Source organism: Emys orbicularis, chromosome 1, assembly GCF_028017835.1.
Source record: "Emys orbicularis isolate rEmyOrb1 chromosome 1, rEmyOrb1.hap1, whole genome shotgun sequence".
NCBI lineage: Eukaryota > Metazoa > Chordata > Testudines > Emydidae > Emys > Emys orbicularis.
In genome coordinates, this window is record NC_088683.1 from 324,260,045 (window position 1) to 324,283,630 (window position 23,586).

Consider the following 23,586-nt stretch of genomic DNA (forward strand, 5'->3'; position numbering starts at 1 on the left):
GATGAAACAGAAAAGCAGGCAGTGAGGGAGGCTGGGAAGCAAGGTAACAAAAACAATAGGCTGTTTTAGCATAGAATAAATGGGTGTACAATTTTTAGCTGTAGCGGTTAACACAACTTGCCACCTACCTTGCCATTATCATGAGCAGCAGTTTTCTGTATTCATTACCATGGAGGTGAGTTTTAAAAAGGAATCTAAGGTGGTGGCTTTAGAGTTGTTCATAGACGCCCCAAACATTTGAACATGGGGTTCAGATTTGAAATTGATTTAGAAAAGATTTTTCCTCTTATACAGAGCTGCACGCACTGCATTTTCTCTGAAGAATCACAGACACACAAAATTACAAATTTAGCAAAAGTTACATAAAATGACTATGACATTTCCTCAACCTACTGCAAGAATTGAAGCAATGACTGCAAACTTTCAAATATATATTTATATATATAATAAATGGAAAAATGTCACCCAGTCCTATTTTCTTTATAAGTTAAAATCAAAATGTTGCAATTTTCTATCAGGGAGGGGTGGAGGCCAGGATCCCCTTCTCTTCCTTTTTATTTATTTATTTAGTAAAACAATTGGTAATTTCTAAACACTAAAGCCTGATCTACATGACCAAGTTAGGTCGATGTAAGTTGCCTTGCAACAACCTATGTGTGCGTGTGTCTAGTGTCTACACCAGGGGTTGGCAACCTTTCAGAAGTGGTGTGCCGAGTCTTCATTTATTCACTATGATTTAAGGTTTCACGTGCCAGTAATACATTTTAACGTTTTTAGGTCTCTTTCTAGAAGTCTATAATATATAACTAAACTATTGTTATATGTAAAGTAAATAAGGTTTTTAAAATGTTTAAGAAGCTTCATTTAAAATTAAATTAAAATGCAGAACCTCCCGGACCGGTGGCCAGGACCCGGGCAGTGTGAGTGCCACTGAAAATCAGCTTGTGTGCCATAGGTTGCCTACCCCTGATCTACACTAACACGTGCATCCTTCCAGCCCAGTGCAGTCACTCTCAGCCCCTGTAGAGATGCACAAATAGCAACACAAATGTACAACTCAGCAGCAGCCAGCGAGATCCTCTCAACATGCATCACACACATGTAAACCCAGTAACCCCCGAGTCACACACGGGACCCCCAGACACCACCTCAGAAAGCAACACGCTGCAGCTCCCAGTATCCCCACAACAAAGGCCATTGCCTGCCCCGCCCGGCACAGGCACAGCAGACACCCGCGGTTCCTAGCCCAACCCCCCCGCGCACCCTGCACGCACAGGCCCCGCGCGGCGCAGGCGCAGGACCCCCTCCGCCTCCCGGCCGCCGAGCTCGCTCCGCCCCGCCCCGCCTCGCCTCGCCTGGCACCGCCCGCCCTGCGTCCGCCGCTGCCGGATCCCCGGCCTGGCCCGGCAGGTAAGCGCAGCCGCCAAACCCCTCCCGGCCCGGCAGGTAAACTCCAAGCGCCTCCCGGCCCGACCGCCTGCCCTGCCGCGGGGCCTCGGAGCCCGGCCGGCCGGGAGTGACGGGGCCGCGGTGCAGGAGGGGCCGCAGGGAGGCGCTGACGTGCTGGCACCGCGTCCCGGGCCTGCCCCAGCCGCACTGCCAGGGGGAGGGGGAGCCGCGGAGAGCGACACTGCCCCCCCCTCGGTATCCGCTCCCAGTACAGGTACACTCCTCCAGTACCCCCCCAATGCCCCGCCCAGTACAGGTACATCCTTCCAGTACCCCCCAATGCCCCGCCCAGTACAGGTACACCCCCCCCAATGCCCCGCCCAGTACAGGTACACACCTCCAGTAACCCCCCAATGCCCCGCCCAGTACAGGTACACCCCCCCCAATACCCCCCAATGCCCCGCCCAGTACCGGTACACTCCTCCAGTAACCCCCCAATGCCCCGCCCAGTACAGGTACATCCTTCCAGTACCCCCCAATGCCCCGCCCAGTACAGGTACACCCCCCCCAATGCCCCGCCCAGTACAGGTACACACCTCCAGTAACCCCCCAATGCCCCGCCCAGTACAGGTACACCCCCCCCAATACCCCCCAATGCCCCGCCCAGTACCGGTACACTCCTCCAGTAACCCCCCAATGCCCCGCCCAGTACAGGTACACCCCCCCCCAATACCCACCAATGCCCCGCCCAGTACCGGTACACTCCTCCAGTACCCCCAATGCCCCGCCCAGTACCGGTACACTCCTCCAGTAACCCCCCAATGCCCCGCCCAGTACCGGTACACTCCTCCAGTAACCCCCAATGCCCCGCCCAGTACCGGTACACACCTCCAGTAATCCCCCAATGCCCCGCCCAGTACAGGTACACCCCCCCCAATACCCCCCAATGCCCCGCCCAGTACCGGTACACTCCTCCAGTACCCCCAATGCCCCGCCCAGTACCGGTACACTCCTCCAGTAACCCCCCAATGCCCCGCCCAGTACCGGTACATCTCTCCAGTACCCCCCAATGCCCCTCCCAGTACCCGTACACCCCTCCAGTACCCCCCAATGCCCCGCCCAGTACAGGTACACTCCTCCAGTACCCCCCAATGCCCCGCCCAGTACAGGTACACACCTCCAGTACCCCCCAATACCCTGCCCAGTACAGGTACACTCCTCCAGTACACCCAACGCCCATCCCAGTACCCGTACACCCCTCCAGTACCCCCCAATGCCCCGCCCAGTACAGGTACATTCCTCCAGTACCCCCCAATGCCCCGCCCAGTACAGGTACACCCCTCCAGTAACCCCCCAATGCCCCGCCCAGAACCGGTACACTCCTCCAGTAACCCCCAATGCCCCGCCCAGTACAGGTACACCCCCCAATGCCCCGCCCAGTACAGGTACATCCCTCCAGTACCCCCCAATGCCCCGCCCAGTACCGGTACACTCCTCCAGTAACCCCCCAATGCCCCGCCCAGTACATGTACATCCCTCCAGTACCCCCCAACACCCCTCCCAGTACCCGTACACCCCTCCAGTACCCCCCAATGCCCCGCCCAGTACAGGTACACTCCTCCAGTACCCCCCCAATGCCCCGCCCAGTACAGGTACATCCCTCCAGTACCCCCCAATGCCCCGCCCAGTACCCGTACACCCCTCCAGTAACCCCCCAATGCCCCGCCCAGTACTGGTACACTCCTCCAGTACCCCCAACGCCCCTCCCAGTACACGTACACCCCTCCAGTAACCCCCCAATGCCCCGCCCAGTACAGGTACACTCCTCCAGTACCCCCCCAATGCCCCACCCAGTACAGGTACACACCTCCAGTACACCCCAATACCCTGTCCAGTAGAGGTACAATCCTCCAGTACCCCCAACGCCCCTCCCAGTACCTGGCGGCCTGGGTGAATGGAACCCCAGGCCGGTGGACGGAACCTTGGGTGAACGGAACCCCAGACCGTTCACCCAGGCCGGCAGGAGGCTGAGCGGAACTGGCTGGGACCCCAGCAGGCTGAGCGGGGCTGGCGGCTGGGACCCCGGCTGCCAGGAGCCGGCCCACTGCTGGCCCTGCTCAGCCCGCTGCCAGCTGAGTGAACAGAACCGCAGGTTGGCAGCAGGCTCAGCGGCAGCCGGGACCCGCAGCCTGCCATTAAAAAAAAAATTGGCTTGCGTGCCACCTTTGGCATGCGTGCCGTAGGTTGAGGACCCCTGTTCTAGTGTATACTGTACTTTATGATAATTTTCAACATACGCGATTTTCCTCTTAAACGGTGACTTTAGAATCTAACCCCCGTGTAAGATGTGACTCCACTGTAGTGTAAAAAAATTTGGGGGGGCACCGCTTTTTGGCACCCCCAAATCTTGGCGCCCTAGGCGGTCGCCTAGTTCGCCTAGTGGTTACACAGGCCCTGACAGTATCCCCAGCCCAGGTGACGTAACAGCCAGTGGTAGATTTAGAGTTAGTGGGGCCCCCCAGCCCTGTGCTCAGCTTCATTTTTGGGGCTCCTCCTTGGCACTCAGTCAAGAAAAAGAACATTCTCTCTTATCTCCCCCTGCCCCGTTTTTCATTCATTTTTTCTTCATCCTCCTCCCATAAGTAATAGCAAGTAAATGAAAATAAAGTGAGGTACCTTGATTGTTCTTGTAGTCTAACTTATTTTTCCACAGACCACTTGAAAATCACGGAGGGTCTCCACGGACCACTTAATGATCTTTCCAAATATTGTAAAAAAATGTTCGGGTATGGGGTCTGGCCAGGAGCTAGGGTGAGGGAGGGGGCTCAGGGTTGGGGCAGGAGGTTGGGGTGTGGAGCGCTTACCTGGGGCAGCTCCTGTTTGGTTCTCAGGATGGGGGTGAGGATGTGTGGGGGGTGCAGGGGTGAGGGGGTGCAGGGGAGGGTGAGGGGGATGCAGGAGGCAGGGCAGGGGGCTGGGGGTATGTGAGGGGGTGCAGGGGTTAGGGTGGGCAGGGGCTCGGGGCGTGGGTTGGGGTCGTGGGGGTGCTCACACAGGGGGCTGGAGGGGGTATGCCCCAATTCCAGCCCCTTCCCCAAGGCCTCACCCCGCCTCTTTTCGTCCTCCTCTCCAGAGCAGCATGCTGTGCTCTCCCCTCCTGCGGGCAAGGCTGATCCAGCTGATCGGTGGCAGGGAGGGAACGCAGCATGCTGGGGAAAGGGGCGGGGCAGGAGCCAGGCTGCAAGCAGAGGCTGCCACGGAGCCCCAGCAGCGGCAGAGTCAAGCTTCTCTGACCCTACAGGAGAGAGTGGGGGGCGGAGAAGAGCGTGCCGGGGCCCCTTTCGACCGTGGGCATGGTGCCAGTGGCGCCATTGTAAATCTGGTATTGCCCCCAGGTACTCCCTCCCAGTACCCCCCAAATACCCCCTCCAGTAACCTCAAATATTCCTCCCAGTACACACTCCTCCAGCACCCCCAGGTACCCCCTCCAGCACCTCCCGAAAATACCCCCTCCCAGCGCACACCCATCCCAACACCCCCAAATACCTCTTCCCAGTACATACATCCCTCCCAGCATCATGCCCCATACCACCAAGATAGCCCCTACCAGCACCCCCAAAATACCCCTTCAAAGTACTCACACCCTTCCTAAATACCCATCTCCCAGCACATGCCCCCAAAATACCCTCTCTTGGGTGGATAAAAATGGATTAAAAATATCAGATTTTTTATTTAAACTGGATTTGTTTATTTTGTTATTTAAATTATAATAAGATTTTCTTCAAAATATCAAACTGTTAAAAATATCTGAATTTAATACAAAATATACTAAAGCCTAAATTTATTATAATCTCTTAAAACATTTAAAAAAAAAATACTGTATGCTGAACCAATGAGCCTTGATCAGAACTTTGAGTTAAAGGCTGCTTTTCTTGATAAAGAATGAATTGGGGAAAACATCTAACTTTTGAGATCACGCTTTATAAATATGGCAAAATAGTTCAAGTACTATATTAAGGGCTTGTTTTGTTTAATAAAAATAAATTTTGTGTGCTGTTTCCTCTGTTTAATTAAATTTGTTACCATCCTAATGCAGCTTGACAAGTCTGAGCAGGGAGTTGGACTAGATGACCTCCTGAGGTCCCTTCCAACCCTGATATTCTATGAAGTCATGAGCAAAAAGTTAATTATCTAGTAAATAAGCAATATATCATTCACTATTCTCTAACATACTAAAACTGTACAATCAATAAGAATCTGAAAACATAAAATTAAATAATTGCTTAAGTACATGTATATAGTTATAGTGTACTCTACTAGATAGCAAAAAAAGTACCAAATCTAGAATAAAGGCTCTAATTAGTTGTAAATCAATATGTTTTAATGATTATATCAACCAATGAGACTGCACTTTTCTTTAGAAAAGAACTGAAGTACAAATAGAAAAGTTGATTAAAATCAGTGATTTAAATCATTATAATTTAAATCAGCCCACCCTGACTCCCTCCCACATTCCCCAAATACCCCCCAAAATACCCTCTCCCACCACAGGCCTGCAAGTACATCCCAAATGCTCCCTCCCACACCATCTCTAAAATATTCCGTCCCAGCACACACACACACGCACCCAAAATACCTCCTCCCAGTGCACTTGTGCACAGAAAAAAATATCTCCCTGCTCCTGTGCATGCACACTCCCACACAGCAAAATACCTCATCCCAGCACTCAGCAAAACACCTCCCTCTCAGCATGCACATGTATCCTGTCAACGTACACACACAGCAAAACACCCTCCTCTCTGGACACATACACCCTCCCCAGACACTGTAAAACTCATAGTAAAATACCCTCTCCCAGTTGTGCATGGTCCTTCCCAGAGATTGTAACACCCACACAGAGCAAAATATGCACCCCCACCAGAAATATAAGCAGCAAAATCCATTGTTGTAAAAAGATACTTTTCTCTCCCCCAGCAAATGAGCATGGGTTTCTTGGGGGAGGCAGATATGGCATTTAAAATGTTAATCCATGGTACTAAATAAGGAAGACAAGGAGAACAAAGTTTGAAATGATGTGTATGTTTGGGGTAGCGGGAGTTTCATTTTTCTGGTCAGTAATTAGTGAAATAATACCAGGTTCTTTGGGATGGAGGATACATTTTGGTATTGAGCATGTGACATTCTTTATGATCAGGAACACTAGAGGAAAGGCAATGTGGTGCAGTGCGTAGGATACAGGATTGGGGACTCAGGTGACCTAGGTTCTAATCCTGGTTCTGCCTCTACATTCATTTGTGACCCCCGGTTAGGAATTGTTAAACCCTGGGTCCCAGCCTGGGGTTTCCAGCATCTACACTGTGGACCCAAGTCCAACCAACCATATCTCAGACTTCCTAGCGCCCTCCCAAAATGTGGCTGCTCTAGCCCTTTGTTCACGGTGCAGTGTGGGAAAACTTGACTGGCCACCAAACTTGACTGTCCAGAGGACAAAGAAAGTTGGCCCATGGGATACTTTTGGCAGACTCCCGGTGCATGCATCTACTAGGGCTGTGTCTATACTGCAAAGCAAGAGGGTTTGAATCTAGAGCCCTGGCTTGACTCGGGCTCAGACCCTCCATCCTGGTGGGGTCCTGGGAGCCTGGGTCTAAGTCCTCTGTTAGTGCGATTTGTGTGTAGACAGAAGGGAGGTTAGGCTTGAGCCTGCAGTGTGGACATACTCTATGAAATACTGCTCCATTCCATATGCCTGTAGCAAACTCTTACCTTACCGTCCTCTCCCCAGTCTGCTTGCTTCACAAACATCACCTTGGACAGAAAAAGCATTTTAACAGCTATCTTGGGATAGCCATAGTAAAATGCACTCTTCCCACACCCCTTGGTTTCTTGGTTGAGTGCATTCTCTATGTAAGCTCTTTAAATGCCTTTGGAGGAGAAGGGATATTGTCCTAACTCACTATATACAGTAACAAGATTGTGCACACCTTTAAACACTGTCAATAGCAAATCTTTATTTTCAACTTTTGTCAAAACAATATAGCTTGACAAGTGAAACCACTAATATAGATGCAGCTGTGCTCTAATATTACTGCATATTTGTCTGAACTTAGAGATGACAGAGCTTTCCAGTTTAGTTACTGAAATGACAATAGGACTTAACCCATATAACAGCAAAACTGCCAAGTATCCTCCTTTGATTGCTTATATGGGATTAAGTTTGGGTAGCTCATATTTTGAGGAAAATACACTATTATTGTTATTTTGAGTCAGTGATGTAAGAAATAGGTTGTATACTAAAGGACAATTTCAACCCTGGGATAAATGTGTGCTCCTCTCTATGGGCTTCCTACAGGTATGGTAATGGTCAGGTTTTAACCGCATGTGCAAAGATTATGCATGGAAGTCTCATTCTTTTAAATTCCAAGCTTCCTATAAATCTCAGGGACATGAACTTCTAGGACTTTGCAGAGATCTGATGCACAGACCTCAACTACTCTTGAGTGTCTTGGTGGACCCGAGTCAGTGTAGTATAAGTGAAAGAAAATATTCTAATCAAGGAGGGTGCCAGCAGCACCAGGAGAGAGGTTCCACTGTCAGATTTTCCATCCAACTTCCTTCATTTGTGCATGTAACTTCAAATGCTGAGACTTTATTTAAAAACAAAACCCACCCCTCCAGACAATGACAAACTATCTGGTCTTACAATGGTAAATCAGCTAGCTCACATAACTCTTTGGGGTTCTTTAAAGTAAGTTTAGACCCTACATTTTAAAATATTGGAAAAAAACTCTTTATGATGACCCTTCAGAAGCTTGAAATGGTTTCCCTGCCAAACCCTTCTTTCTCTATTGTATGAACACTTTATTATTGTAGGGTCGCTGATGACTGTGCACCTTGAGTCTTATTAAATCAAAAAATACATGACTTTGCAAACAAATGAAAGGATAGTTTAAAAAAGGATAGTTTAAAAATTAGGGCTGCCAACCCTGACTTAGGTCTTTTTAACTAATGAACAGGTTTTTTTTTTTTTTTCCCCATTTTCTCAGAATGGCTGCCCTTTGCCTAAGGAAATTAATACATCAAGCCACAAGGAATGAAACTAGTTGCATAAGTAAATACTTGGACATTCCTTTGGTGCAAACCATGCAAAAGACAACATTCTCTCAAGCACTGATGGTGATGGCTGGTGCTAAAAGGAGACTTATGTTTGTACCTACAAAATCATTTTGTACAACTGAAGAAGCTGAAAAGAAACCAGAAGGAAAGAAAAAAAAAACAAATGCCCCAAAAACATTTGGAAGCATTGGGAGGAAAATTCCTCAGCGGATCCTTCATGTAATTAGCGAAAATGGGAACAGCTTAGGAAATATGCACAGAGGAGATGTGATTCGACTCATGAATGAGCGTGATCTGAAGCTTGTTCCACTGCGTGAAAATGAAGAGCCTCCAGTGTACAGACTAATGACTGGGAAGCAGATTCACGAAGAGCAGCTCAAACGTAGAGAGAAGCAAAAAGCAAGTTCAAAAGCTGGTAGGTGCCTTGCTAATATAATATTAAACACTTCGAAAACTGCTGTATTAGAAGTAGTGGCAGTAGATCAAATCCTGTTTGTTACATCAATGTAAATCCGGAGTACTGTCATCACAGTCAATGTTATTTTGGATTTGCATGCTGAAAAAGCAAAAATTGGTTTAGTCTAGTTAATGTAGAAAACCATTCTGTTATGCTCTCATAATTAATATTTTGGCTTCTGGTATTGTTTAAGTACTTATATAAATGAATGACCTAGATTCTGGTACCATGGCATTCATATTGAATTTTTGTTCTTTTAAATGATCATTAATTTTTATGAATGCAAACTTCTTTATAAATGACACAGTTTTCACAACTGAATATGCCATATCTATAAGAAGCATACTTTTGTCACTGACAGTCACAAAACATTGCTCAACATATAGGAGAGAAAATCTGGAAGCCTTGACAGCAATGTATTTACAGTGTTCCAAATGGACCCTTCCACTTTTTTATATAAAATAACCAAAATTATTCACTTTTTCCTCATAAATCATTCTGTACCCGTAGTTTAAATTATTGGGTTGATAACTTGGCAAGATGGAGCACTTAGAGAAGGTGTTTGTATATAGTGATATCTGACTGTCTTGGGTTATCCTCATGCAAACTAAGAAACTGTTCACATTTTTTGATGTTTTCTGCTATTTACTACTGATTTGAGACAGGTGAGCTACCGCAGTAGCACCACTGTAACAGTTTTGGTTAGCTCTTGTTAAAATACCTACAAAAAGAAGTTTGTAATAATGGATATTTAAGAGCATATGCAGAGGGTGGGAGGAAAATGAGTTGTGTTTATGCTATTACAGGGACTTATTTCTAACAGAATTCAAGGCTGTGTGATCTTTTGAAACAGAATGGAGATGGAGTGGAGGGGGATGACTAATTTTTAAATATTTTCCCACTTAACTATACAATGGGAAAACACTTCGCCTTCTTATATTTAAAAAAGCATAATTTGGGATTCATATATTTCATGGCCAGGTACACCTCTGAACAGCCTTATTTGTTAAGTACCTGAGTTGTACTCAGCCTCATCTGAGACAGACCTTGACCAAACCTGGTTGGTCTGAAGAACATGGATTGAGTGACTAGAAATGGTAACTTTAAGATTGTTATCCTTTCCACCACCACCCCACATCTCTAGTTTAATATTGGTTAATGGTTATGAGCCTTATGGAAAAGAGAGCTCTTTAAGAGGGATGTTGAAGGAGGAAGGGCCTGCCATCATGGTAATGGGAACATGTTCCGAGCAGCATAGGAGGGGGCAGCCTGGTAATGAGCAAGATATGGGGGAGGGATAGCTCAGTGGTTTGAGCATTGGCCTGCTAAACCCAGGGTTGAGAGTTCAATCCTTGAGGGGGCCACCTAGGGATCTGGGGCAAAATCAGTACTTGGTCCTGCTAGTGAAGGCAGGGGGCTGGACTCGATGACCTTTCGGGGTCCCTTCCAGTTCTATGAGATAGGTATATCTCCATATATTTAAATATGAGGACATAAGGTATTGAGAGCGTGCAAAAATAATGATAAACAGGTAAGACAGGGAACTCTTAATGGAGTAGGGAAGATGGGTTTGTTAGAATGAAGACACTTGTCTGACCTGTACTTTTCTCCTCTCTCCCCCCCAAAAAACAAAAACAAACAAAAAAAACCTCCCAGTAGCCTCAGTGCATTAGAACACAGAATAGGGGTGTACACAACACTACTAAATTTAGTTTAAAGCCTATATATTATTGGTTATATTTTAACAGGGCCTGTTCAGCTGAAGGAGTTAACTTTTTCTGCAGCTATTGCAAAACATGACTTAGAGACCAAAATTAGACAGATTCAGCAGTGGATTGATAAGAAGCATCATGTCAGAATTTCTGTACAGCAAAGAAATGTTGCAGATGGACCAGAAAAGATGGTAAGCTATATTAAGGTTTTTTAAAGTGTTGATCAGCCAAATGTATTAAATAAGGCTACCAGTGCCAAGTGTTTCCAGGTATAATACTGCTTTCTTCCTTTGATAGTATACTCTTACCAGTATGTGATGGTTGTGACATTAGTACAGAGGGCAAAAACCTGCTTCCTTTTAAGTGAAGTTATTTCCATTTATCAGACACCACCCTTCAGGACTAATTGTCTCTTCACAGAGATAATTTGAATAATGCATTTACACAAGTAAATCTTACACATTGCCTAGAAATGTTTTAACACTGCATTATTCTACTGCGTAGTTAGTTAGAGTAAGACAGTCTGGAAGTTGAAGCTAAACAAATTCAGACTGGAAATTAGGTTTAGCTGTTTAACAGTGAGAGTAGTTAACCATTGGAATAATTTAGCAAGGGTTATGGTGGATTTTTCCTAACTGGCAATTTGTTAATGTAAGAGGTTTGTTTTTTGGTTTTGGTTTTTAAGAGATGGTATAGTTCAAAAGGAATTACTCTGTGGAAGTTTTATGTCCTTTGTTCTACAGAAGGTTACACTAGATGATCACAATGATCCCTTCTGGCTTGGAATCTATGACTCCCTTCCTCCAATATGCATGAAAGCTAGCTTATGGTACTTGGCCACCTTGCTGACAAATGCAAAGCATCCAGCTTCTGCCTCCCCGCTCCTACTGGAGTACCTTCTTTAGCAATTCCGTTTACTGGAAGGTCAATGGGTGACTTCTAGGGCATGCATGCTTTTGTTTCAGTACGCATTACTTTGCAGTGACTTACATCTGATCATGGTAGGTCTATTTGCTAATTTAGGAGAACAGGACTTGCATCACAGTGAGATACTAATTCTTTGTGTGTGTAAATGTTAATGATTTACTTTAAAAGCAGAACAAAATTTTATTGATACAGATTTAATGAAATGCTTTTTGCAAGTAAGATTGAGAAGAATAGGGCTCCCCCTACTTGTGCAGGTATCTTCTATGACACCCTACACTCATTATGAATTCGCTTGAGACTGAATTTCAGAGTAGAGAATTTCACTGTCCCTACCTGACAAGTTCTCTACTTCTGACATTTTGTAACTTATTTTAGAAATGTTTCCTTCACTCAGTCACTAGTTGAGCCTACCACTGCAACTGCATGGCTAAACTTAGGCTAACCTTTTCTCTTAAAAGATTTCATGGTCACACTATGCTTATAATTTCACTTAAGAATCAAGTGGAAAGATAATATAGCTGTAAAGGAGAATGTGCTTACTGGAACTTCACCACTGAAACAGCCTTCTAAAAGGCTGTGGTACTTTAAAAGCCTCACTTACTGTAGTGATGAGTAGAGTAAGACATAAGTGATTATCTCTGTGCTGCACTCATAGTCCAAATCAGAGCTAATGTTATAGCAGATTAACTGTAAGAAACTGCCATAGAGGTAGACCAGACTTAACATTTTAATCTCTCTTCACTTACTCTGAAGAATTATTAGAAGTGGCCTGCTTAAATCCCATTGTTAATATAACCAAATTTTTATTTTTCTTGTTTTCAGCTGGCTCTCTTTGATCAGATTGTCGAGACTATGCCTGAGAAAGCTACTTACTTATCCCAGCCAAGAGTCATTAAAGAAGGAAGGAGCACCTGTGTTTTGAGACACATGTCAGACAAAGAAGCTAGTGAGTACAGGAAAATGGAAAAAGAAAAACAAACAGACCTTCTGAACAAGGAAAGTGGAAATGAAACTACTGAGTCGAGTGAACTGCAGTGATTTTAACCAAACACTTGAAGTGACTATAAAACAAAATATTCAGTTTTCTACATAAGCCATTATAAACTGACCCATGTGATAATAAAGCAATTGTCAATTCTGGCTGAAGTTGTCTCCAGAAGTCTCTAGTGCAGAGTCAGTGTTTCAACAGTTGGTAACTCATTTTCTGCAGGTTTATTCAGAGCCTTATTTTCTGTTGCCGCTTCAACCTTTCGTCGCGGTGCTTTAAGAGGAATATATCCACTTAGACGAGAGGCCAGACTTCGTTTAGGACGAGTTTGTTTTGCCTTATAAAAGATTCACAGTACAGTATTAGCAGCCTTCCTACTTTATAGATTAAAAAAATCCTGATCATCTGAACCAGGGGTGGGCAACTTTTCAGAAGTGGTGTGCCGAGTCTTCATTGTTTCGCGTGCCAGTAATACATTAACGTTTTTAGAAGTCTTTCTATAAGTCTATAATATATAACTAAACTATTGTTGTATGTAAAGTAAATAAGGTTTTTAAAATGTTTAAGACGCTTCATTTAAAATTAAATTAAAATGCAGAGCCCTCCGGACCGGTGGCCAGGACCCAGGTAGTCAGTGTGCCACTGAAAATCAGCTCGCATGCTGCCTTTGGCACACGTGCCATAGGTTGTCTATCCCTGAACACAAAATTATTCTTTGTCCTCCTTTACAGTATTTAAATTCAGAAATACTCAGTGCCTACATAAAATAAAGTAGTAGCTAGACTAGCTTCCAATTTTAAAGACACTTGACATAATTGTATGTGTTAAATTAATTTACTCTTTGCTCCTTGAAGAGAAAGGAAATGGCTCAGAGGTGTTAGCAGAAGTACTTGACTTACTTTTAAGTTCAGCTTTCCCTTGTCAGGATCATGTACAACAGCATGCCTTGCAAGACTTTGCTGCAATTGAGAAGAAAGTTATGTTGACATGACCCAAGAGAAGATACTCTGGATTTTAAGGCAGTCTACAATACCTACTTTCATTGCAAACACTTTCCCACAGCCAGCATAATCACAAAAAAATGGTTTTTTCTCCTCATGAAATGAAAGAATATGGCTCTGAAGATTGAACACAGTTGTGTAAGTTCTCCCACAGCCTTCTCTTGGGCATCGACATACTTCTCTTTCTTCAGCATGTGTTTTCTGATGTTGTCGAAGGTAATCTTTGCGTTTGAATGTTTTAGAACATACACCACAGATTACTGGCTCTAGGTGAAAAACAAGAACAGAGCAACTTACAAAAAAAAAAAAAATCCAAATGAAGGTTCTGACTTAAATAACTCAAGTCAGTCCTTTAGAATGAGAGACTCCAATTCATATTCACTAAATGAAGGAAATTCAGGGGCTGTTTCATGTTCTCATCCTAGACTATTCATATCTTGTACTAAGGAACTATATCCTATTACACATGATCACATCAGTGGGCAAACGGGACAGACTTGAGTAGTATTTTTCAATTACAGATTAGCCAGAATGGTATAGAAGTATCTCATATTAAGCTGTATTAATTTGTAATTAATAAATTATATAGAGAGAGTAATTAAAAGAATTTATAAAAATAATAAAATTTAAAAAAAAGAGCAGGTTGGTAAAACATTTAGTGAGATTTCCCTTTAAGTTAGTATTTGGGTTCTTATCCAATACATTAGAGTACTGAACTTAAGTCACTGTATAAAACTGTAAAAACAAGTTTTACTGAGCTTACCTGCATGACTGTCCTTCAGATGTTTTAGATGTTCTGTCCATGTTTTCCCAACAAATGAACAGTTGTCTTTTTTGCACACATATCCTATTAAACACATTGCTTAGGTTTAGAAAATACACTAAAATGTGTGAATTTGCCAGAGATCAGTCAACTAAATGTTAGATACACATATACACCTGCTCAATACAGGTCCAAGATAAGTGAAACTAAGTCATGCTTAACTTCCAATGCTTGAATGGTTAAGGAAACTCGTCATCTGAGTGTGAGGTGTTTTTGAGAAGGTGTGGAGCACTCCCATCTTCTTCCAGACCTCCTCTTACCTGTCCCTCCCACCAAAAAAAAAAAAAAGTTTCCACTTAACTGACTTTTTCAGAAAGGAAGAATTTTGAAACTTGGCATAGTGATATTTCTGAATCTTGAACAATTTGATTAAGTTTTAGGATTGAAAAAAAGTGTCACTCTAAGTGGATGAAATGGTTTTTAGCTAAGGCTAATGAATCCCTTTCCCACTTGGACATCACTATGCACTCACACAGCCTAACAGGCAAAGGTGGCTGCTGAGGTAATGTACCAGGAGATTAACATCTCCCCCACCCCACCCCCCACCCCCTCCAAAAACAAAAAAAGCTATTGTCTCTGTCAGAGCAGGAAGAGAGTTGGACACAATGCAAGTCTCATGATTTTGGAGATTTTCCCTAACTTGCTAAAGTCTGCAAATTCTTATTCATTTAGAAAAATGAAATTTGCTACCAAGATATAGTTAGCAGCAAGACTCTGAAGTTGCCCCTCCTTTACTCAATTCAGTTTTCAAGGCAGGAAAATGGAGTGCAACACAGGAGTTGTACACTTACCAGAAGATGTAAAATTAAAGTTTCTATAACAATGCTAATGCAGCCACAGTGTTTTCATGCTGAGTGCATAAGCTATATAGAGATGTGTTTTGTTAATGTATACCTAAAATCCACAGCATGTGCAGCATGGCTCAGTGTGTAAGGCTGCTAGAGCATGTTCGTGTTAATTTGAGGGCTGCAAGGGTTCAGAGAATTAGCTAGGATACACAGATATGGCATCAATTACCTATATAGCGTACTTCCAAGTTCATAGCAGCCAAAAGCCACTGGCTATTTGTCTTATGTGAAAGGAGTAGTTCAGTCCAATTCTGAATTAAGATACCTCATTATGAAGTGGCATTGCAATTAGCTCCTTTGTTGGCACTCAGCAGAGGGCAAGGCCCACAGACTATCCTCAGTTCTTAGACTGCTTCCCACTAAGAACTGAGATGGGGCAGAACAGCACTTAGGCACTCACACTGTAAAGCTGACTGAAACCAAATATTGGGCCTACAATACTTAAGCTATTGGAATTGTACCTAGAGTTTGTGATAATTGTCCTCTTACACTGGTAGAATGTAAGCCACATACCAATCTTTGATTTGCCAAGACTCAAGTTTGCATCAGGTATGATTAAATTAGGTTTAAGTCATTTGACTTGGAGTTAAAACTGAGCGCAATTCTATCTTATATTAGGTACTTATATGGCCCCCATCACTAATATCTGAGTGCCTCAGGAGCTAATGTATTCATTCTCAGCCTCCTTGTGAGGTTAGCAGGTACTATTATCACCATTTTACAGATGAGGAATGGAGTCAGAGGCTAGGGCCCAGATTTTTAAAGATATTTAGGCACTTCTCTACTCAGCATTGCAAGGCACAAATGACAGGCCAACTAAGTCTCATTTTCAAAAGAGACAAGGCATATCTGCACTGCCCTCCAATTTGGGCTAAGGTGGTGTGAATAGCTGTGTGCACCAAAGTGCTGTAACTCCCCTGTATGGATGAGGTGGGCATGAATTTAAAGTTCCTAAATTTGCATACGAGATTAAGTTTTACTGAAAGTTAATGGAACTCAGTGTATGTACCTAAATCACTTTTGAAAATGAGGCAAACTGCTATGTCATTTATGCCTTGCAATGCTGAGCAGAGCAGAATTTTAGAGGTATTCAGGTGCCTAGTGCAATTTTCAGAAGTTGGGAGTTAGGCACCTGGGCACTTTTCAGAAATCCCACATCTGCATTTTTAGGCCCCTCAATAACTTTAAAAATTGGGACCTAAGTGACTTGCCCAGGGTTACACAGGAAGCATGTGGCAGAACAGGGAACAGTATCTAGGTCTCCCAAGTCCTAGGCTACTGCCTTAACCACTGGGCCATCATATCAAAATAATCTCAGCGGGAAGGAAAGTGTGATCTGAGAAGGACCTACCTGAACAGTATGACTAAAAACACTTGGAGCTATTCTGCCAAGCCTGTGAATGTTCTCACTTACATTAAAAGTGAAGTTGCAGTATTCAGTGTGTAACACCCTATAATTACACCTCAGCCAGCTATCCAATTAGTCTGTGCTGTTTTGTGTCAATTTAGACCATTTGGTTCGTGAAGTGAGGGCCATGTCTAGATCTGGTTGTAGATCTCCAAGCCCCCAGGCTACACTGAAAAACAAGCTATTTTGTGGTGCTTCAGTCACACTGAAGTAAGAGGGAGAACTAGATTACCTTCATGTATCTTCTCATGCCGTTTTAGTCTACTCGGAGTAGGAAAATGTTTTCCACATGCTTCATGACTACATCTAGGTGTTAAACACATTAAAAACAATCAAATGAGGCAAAGCAAAGACACTAATGAGCCAAAAGCAATTAGAAGGGTGCAATCAAATATATTTTTTTCAAAAACAGATTCTCTATATTCTTTACAATAAAATAGAACACTACACAGTGCAGCTCTGATCAGCCTGATCCACTCAACAGCTGCAGCTTTATGTTGTAATTATGAAACATTTTCTATGTATATAGCGAGTATCATCCAAGACTTTAAAAGCTTAGTTAAACCTCGTATCATCCCTGTAAGGTAGTTTCTCCTTCTGGAAAATGGGGATAGGTTAAATGATACATCCAGGGCAATGCAATAAGTCAATATCAGAGCTGGGGGTGGGGTAGGGTAAAACCAACAGGCATCTGTCTCCTGTTCTTGTAATCTAGCCAGTGGACTATGCTGCCTCCTTCAGTTATGCTATATGTAGTTAGAAGTAACAATGAAACTCTCAAGAAAATTCCACCTATAAGAAATAAAAGACCTAATTTTGCTTCTATCAATTAATATGGGTTTGCTTTGCTCATGGAGACATACAACTCCACAAAGGTAGTACTTTTCAGTCAAACCAATTGTGTCCTTACACCTAACTCACTTTTGCTCACCACTCACCTGTGTGTTAATTAAGCAGCTACTCCCTGATGGGGAAGCAGGCAGGGGAGCCAACCTGGTAAAGGAAAATGCTATTCTACCTATGGATTACACTTTATATGTAAAATTTAAACTATACAGTTGGATGATGCTGTAACAAATCCAAAGCATTGAATGTACAAACTATTTCCAGTTATGGAGCACAGGACTGCTGCTCAGAATAGACTGGCAAAGTGAAGGGATAGTTCAACACATGCATTTGTATGTATGTCTGTAGAGAAGTAAGCTGTTAAGCCTGAAGTTAACCTAACAGCATCCCTTAAAAATAAAAAGGAAAGCATGTTTACATATAAAAGGTCCATAATCAAAGTAGATTTGTATCGTCCACCCACACTGAAGATCTCGCATCTTATTTTATTTAAATATTGTATATGGGAACATCTACAGTTTATTAAAATTATTCACCTACTTGAAAAAAGGTTCACTGGTGTGTTGACAATGATGAACTTTGAGCTGCTGATGTTTTCTAAAAGACTTGCTACAACCTTCAAAGTCACACTGTTTGGAAAATTAAGTTGGTTATGGTTAGAGAGAGGCCAATATGATCCACAGGTTTTTGCTAATATTACAAATTCAGTACCAAATATGCAACTGTTTTAGAACAACATTTGAACATGCACTCACGTTTCCAGGGTCTGAAATATTTGGTTAACTAAATTAAGTGGAGGCTGTTTAATGCTAAGCATATATTAGCAAAGAGTTACTTACTACATACTGCTTTTGCTGATTTTCATGCTTGCGTTCAACATGCTTCTTCAAATTTGATTTTGTTGTAAATTTTTGATTACAGCCATCAGCTGTGCACCTGAAAATAAATTATATTTTCTTAATACTGTATTCAGATAATCAGGAGAGTGAAGGGAAAGAGCTAGAACAACAAGTTTAATTCTTTATATACACACAAGTCAATATTTTTTAATGAACCTACCAGTGTCTTCAAAATATTGCACAAACATTAATCAAACCTCACAACCATCCTACAGAGTATTATCTATATTTTAAAAAGATAAAATGGCAGGATAAGTGACTCATTTAAGGCTACAGTGGAAATCCCTGTCTGAGCACAGAAATTAAAATTTAGGGGTTCCTGGCTCCCAGACCATCACATACCCACACCAATTCTTGGAAGTTTGTATTTCGCATTAGAAAAGTTGGAGTGCTTTATAGTATTATGATATTAAAAATTCCTGAAATCTTTTAATAAACAGTCTTATAATTGTACAATTTCTTTCATCCTGAAAGCTCCAAGAGAGTTCAACCCACGTAGAAATCACTTCACCCAATGAAATGGGTCAATACGAGGTAGTTTAAACAGCCAAGAGTAACACTACAAATTTACACAAGCACCAGTGTTCTCTGTTTTATGTCTCGTTTGAAAGAGGGGCCCTTCAGCAGCAGTGCTCCCTAGCTATGTTGGGACATTGGCTCACTTCTTAATTGAAAAACAAAATACTAGCATTTGAATCACCAACATCCTACAGAACCTGTTTCTCTTAGTATTCCAAGTTCTGTCCATGCCCAATCTTGTTTAGCACAAAAGACCTGGCTGACCAAGTTAATATGGTTTTGCATTTTTCAATTTGGTTCATTTGCAAAAAATGTAAGAATTACTTGATAAGTTTATTTGCACAGTTGCTTCAGTGACCTCATTAAGAGTAAGAAATACATAGCTACATCCCCCCGTTTGTATTAGTAATAGAACTAATTGGGAATTTTTTGACAAAATGATTGTGTTGTCAGAAAACGTCATTTTCTCTAAACCAAAACTTTCATGGGAATTTACCAGATTTGATTAAAAACTTTCCTTGGAAAGTGGGAGACCAAGGGTCAAGTCCCTGCTCTGAATCAGGCAAAGGTGTCTCATTCGGGGATGGGGGGGGACGGACAAAAAAAACAAAAAAAACCCCCAAAACTTTAAAACATCTTTGTTTCATCTGCTTATGGAACAGGAAAATTTATTAAATCTCAAAAATACTCCTGGGACGGGAAAACAATTTCCCACCCAGCTCTAGTTATTCAGGCACGTAAAATTTTGTACATGGCAATATGCATTTTTAATATATTACAAAAATAAAGGAGTGATTTCTGAAGATTTTAGTAGTACAGGAAAGTTTAAATGACAGTGTCATTTAAACATTGTATTCAGTTCTGGTCACATCTCATGAAGGGACTTCCACTGGAAGAGTTTGAAAAGGTTAATGCTAGTTATTTGAGAAATGGGTGTCTCTTTCCTTCCCCTTCCCCCTCCCCCACCCCCCCTAAGACAGTGAATGGAACATCAAAGGTAGTAAATCAGGTAGTCCTATTTACTTTCTCTCAACCTAAAAGCAAGGGACATCCAATGAAACTGAAAGAAAAATTTAAAACTGATCAAAGCAAACAGAGGCCAAGAGCTTAGTAGGATTCCAGTAAAGGATTTGGTATTTGTACTGAGAACATGCAAAGTTACCTCAGATTAGATAAACTAGAACCCTCAGGCATCATTGCACAAGCCAACCACTAACTGCTTGGTGCTAGAAGGACAGGGTATTCCATAAACATCTACTATGGATTCCTCCCACCCCACCATCCTCTGAAGCATCTGGTATGGGCCATTGCCAGATACAGGATACCAGGCTAGATGGCTCACTAGTCTGAAGCATCATGCCAGCTCGTGTTGGTTTCTAGGACACTGAAATCATACTAGTGTTATACTTTGTTTGGCTTTCCTGAATGTAAGTTTTCTATTTCAGTGTGTTTCTATAGGACAGCAGCTAATCATCTTATTTAGTGCCTGAAGGAAACGAGTACAATACTTACTCAAATGGTTTTTCTCCACTGTGCGTAAGAAAGTGACGGGTAAGATGGAAGTCTCTGGTGAAACCTTTACCACAACCATTATAATTGCAAACAAATGGTCTCTGACAGAAAGAGAGAGAGAGACTGCTTAAAAATCATAAAAGTAAGTTATTTTAGGAGACTGATTTTCAGGAGAAGCTGCCCTTATATTAATGAAACCAAGTAATTTTTTTTTTTTCATATAAACAGTGCATTTAAGAACCATGAGGAAAAAAATCAGAGCGTACAGGGCACAGGTTTAGTCGGTGTTAAACCATTAACAGTTACAGAAAATGTTTAAAATATTCATTAATGTGCATAAGTTTTCTCTTTAGAAAATTAAAGCACTTTAATATCCTCAGGTTGCACACACAGACTGTTATGGGAACCCATTTAAAATATTTTCCTAGATAAAAAGAAGTCTCAAACTTTAATCTGGATTTTTTTTTTTAATTTAAGAAAATGCCAAAAATCTGTACCCATAAGACTTTGAGTTTATTTCTAGAGTTCAGACAAGTTTCTTATAAGATGATTAATGTTTCAGAATTAGCACAGCGTGATCTTACAATAGTTTAACTGAAAGACAGAAAAATACTAATGCAGTTTTTGTTTACATTGTGTATTTGACAGCATTTTGAGTATAGTCAATTTTACTAAAGTTAGTTTCCTCTTTTTGTGTGTTTTTTCCATACAGCCACATGGGAAAGCACACACACTTTAAAAATAAATAAAATAGGGAAATTTGATGGTTAAGCCACAAAATTTGGTAGGTTTCAGAGTAGCAGCTGTGTTAGTCTGTATCCGCAAAAAGAACAGGAGTACTTGTGGCACCTTAGAGACTAACAAATTTATTAGAGCATAAGCTTTCGTGGGCTACAACCCACTTCTTCGGATGCATATAGAGTGAAACATATATTGAGGAGATATATATACACACCCATACAGAGAGCATGAACAGGTGGGAGTTGTCTTACCAACTCTGAGAGGCCAATTAAGTAAGAGAAAAAAAATTTGGTAGGAGGACAGACACCTGAAGGACCTGGATCTACTTTTAACTAACTAGATTTCAAATAGATAGTGTCCTTTTAAATTGTTGGAGGCTATTAACGTGGTACAATGCTTTCTATTTCTATAGATTCTTTCACCCAAGGAGCTTGAGGAGTTATCAGAGGTTTGTAAAGTGCTGTGGAGATATGTTGCCAATCCTGCAATTGACTATGCAATCCCAGGGAGCCCCAAATGATTTCACTAGGGGAAAAGGACAGGGGAGGGAGTCTGTTCAAAGTCAGTTGAAGGATCACCACCTCACAGATAAGAAGACTAAAGCACAGAGAGGTTAAAGTGCAATGTGAGTGGGAGCTTTTTTTAAGTGACAATTTTTTAAAATCAATTTTCTGAGAGAACATCCTTTGTTATACCAGGATTTTTTAAAAATTCTTGTAATTTAAAGGGCAATTTAGTGTGTTTTTCTGTTATGTTTAGAAACGGCTTCTTAACCAATCTGAGCATACCATCACCAAACATGCTCAGTCACCCCTTCCCCACTAATTCACACTCTCGTCTGTGACTTGGTTACTTCCAGTTTAAATTCTGCTGTTACTATGAATGGTAAACATCCTCTTGCAGAACCTAGGAAAGGGTGGGCACCCTCAATAAAAGTGAAATCCCCTAGACAGTGTTGCCAAACCTTCAAAATAAAATGATGAGAAAAACAAGGATTTTTTTTATTATCTCGCTCACTCACAGTAATCACAGCGGTTGCTTGTGACAACGGCAGACACCAGATTTTTCAGGTGAAAAATGTGATTTCCAAATTGATACTGCCCAGCAAAGTTATAAATGGTACCCAGGAGTCCCAATGCCCATTTACACAGCTGTGCTCAGTAAGTGCTGCATGCCTAGTGCATCACTTCCTCTGAACTGTTTCCTGTTGAAATAAGTCACCGCCTTGAAGAGAAGGCTCTGCTCCTTGCCCTAAAGTTTCTTGATATCCCTCAACTCCTGCCTTATGCCATTGCAAAATGCCCAGTTAGACACTGCTGCCCCTCCCCAGGGCTATGTTACGGGGGGGTGCGGGGCAGGGCGGGAGGGTCCCATAAAGCACACAATAGGGTAGCTTGCACATCTGAGGCACAGGCCCCTGGCACACACCAGTCCTGGGGGCTCTATGGGATTATGTGAGCAGTGCTGGCAACTTGTCTTCAAAGCACTTCTGGCATCTTGTGACAGTTCCTCAGGCAGGCAGAGGCAGAGGCAGAGGCAGAGGCATGGGGGGGGAGGGAGAGATAGCTCAGTGGTTTGAGCATTGGCCTGCTAAACCGAGGGTTGTGAGTTCAATCCTTGAGGGGGCCACTTAGGGATCTGGGGCAAAATCAGTACTTGGTCCTGATTGTGAAGGCAGGGGGCTGGACTCGATGACCTTTCAAGGTCCCTTCCAGTTCTAGGAGTTATTTATTTAATTTATTAGGCACAGAGCACATGTTTGCTAGCCCCATGCCAGCTGCACGATGCAGACTGCCTGCTTCTTGCCCACAGGCAGCCCCCGAGGCCTCCTGTGCATGGCCCCAGGTGGCAGCAAACCAGGCCTGGTTCATCTGGCAGGTCACCCTACCAGGGCAGCACAGCAGGCAGAGACTCCCACAGCTCTGGGACCTTGGGATGAGAGACACTGGGTAGAGCCCACCCCAGGAGAGCAGGGCTCCATGGGTGGGCAGCTCGCCCCGCCCCCTCCCGTGCCAGCCCTGGCCGCGCCCACTTACCGGCCCCACCCCGCCTCAGACTTGCCCCCTCCTGCTGGCCCCGCCCTCTCACCTCCCCCGTGTGCCGGCAAAGGTGCGCGTTCAGCCTCCAGGCCTTGCTGAACGTGGCCTCGCAGTCGGGGAAGGAGCAGATGAAGCGCTTAGCGCAGTCCGCGGGGGGTCTCGACTCCCCCATGAGGCCCCGCACAGGCAACCGCCGGCTCTGTACACACTCGGCCGCCGCTCCTGCCGCAGCCTCCTCCTCATCCCCAGCCATGCTGACACCATGTGATGCGCTTTTATTCTTGGCGCCGCCCGGCGTCTTTTTTATGTCCCCTCTCGGCTCCTATCCTCCGGCGCGCGCGCCCGCTTTACCTCTGTGCGCTGC

At 43.4% G+C, this 23,586-nt stretch overlaps 2 protein-coding genes across 3 annotated transcripts; one reads left to right on the forward strand and one right to left on the reverse strand.

Moving 5' to 3' along the window:
* Window positions 1-1,339: 1,339 nt before the first annotated feature.
* MTIF3 (mitochondrial translational initiation factor 3) lies at window positions 1,340-12,754 on the forward strand. Its single transcript, XM_065405981.1, has 4 exons — window positions 1,340-1,410; window positions 8,433-8,917; window positions 10,708-10,862; window positions 12,421-12,754. The coding sequence occupies exons 2-4, from the start codon at window positions 8,434-8,436 to the stop codon at window positions 12,634-12,636; spliced, it is 855 nt and encodes a 284-aa protein (XP_065262053.1). The 5' UTR covers window positions 1,340-1,410; window position 8,433; the 3' UTR covers window positions 12,637-12,754.
* GTF3A (general transcription factor IIIA) lies at window positions 8,945-23,586 on the reverse strand. Of its 2 annotated transcripts, none has more exons than XM_065405969.1 (9): window positions 23,272-23,586; window positions 20,443-20,543; window positions 18,352-18,448; window positions 18,053-18,141; window positions 16,899-16,972; window positions 14,351-14,434; window positions 13,624-13,853; window positions 13,486-13,545; window positions 8,945-9,058 (listed from the first exon to the last, which is right to left on the reverse strand). In XM_065405969.1, exons 1-9 carry the CDS (start codon window positions 23,473-23,475, stop codon window positions 9,041-9,043), a joined length of 957 nt encoding a protein of 318 aa, XP_065262041.1. In that variant the 5' UTR covers window positions 23,476-23,586; the 3' UTR covers window positions 8,945-9,040. The 2 variants fall into 2 exon arrangements, with proteins under 2 accessions (XP_065262041.1, XP_065262034.1); XM_065405962.1 differs by lacking the exon at window positions 8,945-9,058 and adding an exon at window positions 12,627-12,923.

Bases quoted from the DNA above. Each gene is read 5' to 3' on its own strand.
- MTIF3 (XM_065405981.1), top strand. From the start codon at position 8,434: ATGGCTGCCCTTTGCCTAAGGAAATTAATACATCAAGCCACAAGGAAT. The intron at 8,918-10,707 runs GTAGGTGCCTTG...ATATTTTAACAG, and splicing joins AAAAGCAAGTTCAAAAGCTG to GGCCTGTTCAGCTGAAGGAG. The intron at 10,863-12,420 runs GTAAGCTATATT...TCTTGTTTTCAG, and splicing joins CAGATGGACCAGAAAAGATG to CTGGCTCTCTTTGATCAGAT.
- GTF3A (XM_065405962.1), bottom strand. From the start codon at position 23,475: ATGGCTGGGGATGAGGAGGAGGCTGCGGCAGGAGCGGCGGCCGAGTGT. The intron at 20,544-23,271 runs GTGAGAGGGCGG...TCTTTCTGTCAG, and splicing joins TTTGCCGGCACACGGGGGAG to AGACCATTTGTTTGCAATTA. The intron at 13,854-14,350 runs GTAAGCTCAGTA...TTTTTCACCTAG, and splicing joins TCTGAAGGACAGTCATGCAG to AGCCAGTAATCTGTGGTGTA.